At 43.0% G+C, this 3,792-nt stretch overlaps 1 protein-coding gene and 1 long non-coding RNA gene across 4 annotated transcripts in view; both read right to left on the bottom strand.

Moving 5' to 3' along the window:
* Positions 1–717: 717 nt before the first annotated feature.
* Positions 718–1,824, bottom strand: LOC109528943 (uncharacterized). The gene is made up of 2 exons (XR_002170755.1): positions 1,094–1,824; positions 718–1,047 (listed from the first exon to the last, which is right to left on the bottom strand). It is a non-coding gene; the product is annotated as an uncharacterized LOC109528943 (long non-coding RNA).
* A 702-nt stretch (positions 1,825–2,526) lies between these two features.
* The window catches only part of LOC109528950 (high affinity cGMP-specific 3',5'-cyclic phosphodiesterase 9A), a 13,033-nt gene continuing 11,767 nt past the window's right edge, over positions 2,527–3,792 (bottom strand). For all 3 annotated transcript variants that reach the window (XM_019892032.1, XM_019892034.1, XM_019892035.1), the window contains 3 exons: positions 3,168–3,272; positions 2,904–3,050; positions 2,527–2,791 (listed from right to left, as the gene is read on the bottom strand). In XM_019892032.1, the coding sequence (XP_019747591.1) occupies positions 2,600–2,791; positions 2,904–3,050; positions 3,168–3,272 (444 nt within the window). In that variant the 3' untranslated portion in view covers positions 2,527–2,599. The remainder of the gene's footprint in view (positions 2,792–2,903; positions 3,051–3,167; positions 3,273–3,792) is intronic.

Genomic DNA, 3,792 nt, shown 5'->3' with positions numbered 1-3,792 from the left:
GACACAGTTCACTGAACCAACAGCAAGTTAGAACATTGTAAGCATGTCTCCAGCAAGGAGCCATCTTGGGGTCGACATATTACCGTAATGACCATACACAAGGCGTGCTGTGAGCTTTTCAGAAAATGGAAGACTTTTCAGTGCGCCTTATAGTGCCGAAAATACGGTACATGAATTTGATTAAGTTAGACTTAATTGATGTTTTTAAGTTATGCATACCCCAAATAGTACAGTATAGTTCACTTCATTCCAAAATTATCAGTACAAATTACTCATAAAAAGTAGCAAGTTCCACGAACTTGACATGGTTAATTTAGTACTGTAGTACTTTTTGTAAAGCTTCGAGTATTGTGTACTTAATTTAATTATTTTGAACATTCGGGTTTACAGTGCTGACATTTTTCAGACTCAAAATACATAAAGGATAAAACAGAAAGCAACATTTTGGTGGTTTTGGGAAAGTTCTGGTGATTGCCTCTAGAACACAAGATGTTCATCATTTAAACTTGCACAAAGCCATTTCAGTCAAAATTACTTTGTATATCCACCATTGTGATGTCACAATTAAGCCAAATTCTGAACTGATCATTCACAGATACATTTTCAGAAGTAGGCAGACAACATAAGATTTACACGATTTTTTTAATTGCACACTTGAAAGGTGGGGCAGACACACAATACAACGTACGGTACTGAAAAGCACATTTTCCACAATAGGCCACTTTAAGGGATATAATTACTGGAGAAAAGAAGCCACACGAGCACAAACACGTACATGTGTCATACACTTTGCAGACAAGCAGCTGTTGCAACAGCTGGCAAGGTTTAAAAGTTTGACGCACAAGTGCCCCTTCTCTTCTTTCAGTCAGTACAGTCATGCTTAAGGCAAAAATAAATCCTAAAATATTATTGATCTTGGTGGGGAATTTGCATCTGTGGACGCTGTTCGATCACTTACACAGTGTGAATCCCAAGTGGTCCCGCCTGCCAGCTCATAGTTGATAACAGATCAAATATTTCTACTTAATAGCAGAGCAAGAATTTGTACTTACTGCATTGTGTGGAGCATCATATCTAACCATGAAGGTTGCACCTAATGAAGTTTACTGGTTGCTTTGTTCACACTGATTGGCCCCTTGAAACAAAGGCCCCTGGAGGCAGTCGAGTGTCGACTAACGGGCCACCCGCGAGTGGGCCAAATTATTTTAAATGATCCTGAAAAATGAAATAAATTAATACTGTGATGTACATTGGTCCTTATTTTGTAGGCCATTTTTGTCATACATCTGGTTTGGAACTGTGTGGTACTAGTGGTCCCCCTGTAGTGTTGATGGAAAATCATCACAAGTCAGTTGAAGCTGCTGAAATGACTCAATGTGGCGCACTAGCCTTACTCCAGCCTCCGGTTTGTGCAAGAGGAAAGGCGCTTAATTAAAGGGGAAGAAAACACTACTTCTTCCTCTTCCTTTTGTTTTTTAACAATGTGTTCTATGCAGCTGATTATTGCGTTTGTGGAATATGAATTAGGCAGGAAAATCCACCCGCTTTTATCCATCTCGAGGTGGCCATTTTGCCATAGTCTACTAAAAATGACATCACAGTTACTCAGAGCTCAGATAACGAACAATCACAGGTCGTCTGTTTTCTGAGTTTGTTCATGTGACATTGACGAGCTGAGCCGTGATTGGTCATTACTTGAGCAACAGTAATGTCATTTTCAGTCAACAAGTGTCAAGGTGGCCGCCCCCTGAGATCCACAAAAAGTGATGAATTTAGTGGCTGAATTTTCCATCAATTCATCCATTTTCAAATCTGCTTATATAGAACAGTGCTGGAGCTTGTCCTAGCTGTCTTTGGGCATTTGGCGGGATACAGCCTGAACTGGTTGCCAGCCAATCGCAGGGGCCACATAGATGAACAACCACTCACACTCACAATCACACCTAGGGACAATTTAGCGCAGGCATGTCCAGCTCCGGGCCTGGAGGGCCACTGTCCTGCCTGTTTTCCAGCTCTCCTGGCCCCAACACACCTGATTCAGGTGATGAGATCATTAGCCAGCTCTGAAGCAGCATTGGAACGATCCTGATTATTTGAATCAGGTGTGTTGCAGCTGGGAGAGCTGGAAAACAGGCAGGACGGCGGCCCTTGAGGATCGACTTTGGACACTCCTGATTTAGAGTATTCCATTAATCTGCCATGCACATTTTTGGAATGTAAGAGGAAACAGGAGTACTCAGAGAAAACCCACACAGGCATGGGGAGAACATGCAAACTACACACAGGAAGGCCGGAGCCATAATCCAACCCTGCACCTCTGCACTGTGGGGCCGACGTGCTAACCAGTCGACTACCGGGCCGCCTGGAGTCAAGACAAGTTGCCACCAAATTTCGAGTCAAGCCATTTTTTCTCAATCACAACATACATGTTAAGAGTGATAAAATGCATTTCGCCACTTGCTGTTGACTCAAAATGACACGTGCTCATGTGTGTGCGTGTGTTCGTGTGTACGTGTGTGGCTCTAAAAACAAACATGAAGGATCCATGTCGAAAGACACATACAGGGTTACTTTGTACGAATATTTTAGTCACGATAGTTCACTGTGTGTTTGTTTTTGAGGCTTCAGACCCAGAGTTCTGACACTCATCTGTACTCAGCTGGCCCACTGGTATCTCTTTGCTCTTGAATCCATTTTCACACGGAGCCCGGTTTGGTTTCTCTTTCTCCAGGGCTTTCTCCAACTCAGTGTAGTAGTCCAGGGCCTTTCGTACTGGGTCTATGAGGTGTTGCTGCAGGATTTACATGAAAAAAATGCCACCACATTAATGGTGATTCCCCAAGACCAATTGGTTAGGATTGGTACAACATTTTCAGTGTCATGTTTGATTGAAATGTTATTACCTCCAGACAGGGAAAGAGGTTGGCCAGCTCTTTAAAGAGCGGCAAAAGCACAAATCTGATGAACCCAGTTTGAGATGAGGGTTTGGTTATCTTGTCCCGGTCCATGAAAGGGGTGACAGGAAGACCCTCTAATTTCTCAACATCACTCTGCGGACAACACAGAATCAACTAAACTTTAATTGTAAATGTAGGTTTCACAATAACATGTTTGTCATGCCAGATAAGTTTAATATTTGGCCCCAATATGCAGAACAAGTCAGTCACCTGGTTGTAGAACTCCTGTAAAAGACAATCTAGCCAGGGCTCTGCCACTTCCATGGGGCGGGCTTCATTCGAGATGTCACTCACTTTGATCAGAATCATCATGAGCTGCATACATAAGGGACAAAGAAAGATTCTAGAGTACAGTACAGTAATCCTTTGTTTATTGCAGGGGTTAAGTTCCAAAAAAAAACGTTTTCTTTTAAACATCTTCTTAGAAACACTGTGAAACACTTCGGTGACATTGTGGGTTTTGTCATGGGGAAAATTTGGCAAGTACAGCGATGAGGCGTGGAGACTGTTGACATTAATCTCCAGTCCGTTAGACCAGGGGTCCCCAACTGCCGGTCCGCGGACCGGTACCGGTCCGCCGGGCATTTGGTACCGGGCCGCACAGAAAGCACTTGCCTTAATTCCATTTTATTTATTTCGGAATATGAAAGATGTTTTATTTTGAAAAACTACCGGATTCTCCGTTACATCCGTCTGTGTCACGCTTGACACACGTCAAACCACGCTTCTCCATCACGTGGCCGATTACTTCAAAACAAAACGCAGGAGCTAGCAAAATGAGTAAAAAAAACTGCTGGAGATTGCAAATCACGGCGGGCCTTAAAGACAGTTCGAG

Source organism: Hippocampus comes, unplaced genomic scaffold (assembly GCF_001891065.2).
Source record: "Hippocampus comes isolate QL1 unplaced genomic scaffold, H_comes_QL1_v1.1 scaffold310, whole genome shotgun sequence".
Classification (NCBI taxonomy): domain Eukaryota; kingdom Metazoa; phylum Chordata; class Actinopteri; order Syngnathiformes; family Syngnathidae; genus Hippocampus; species Hippocampus comes.
This window is presented reverse-complemented; position numbering and strand designations above follow the sequence as displayed.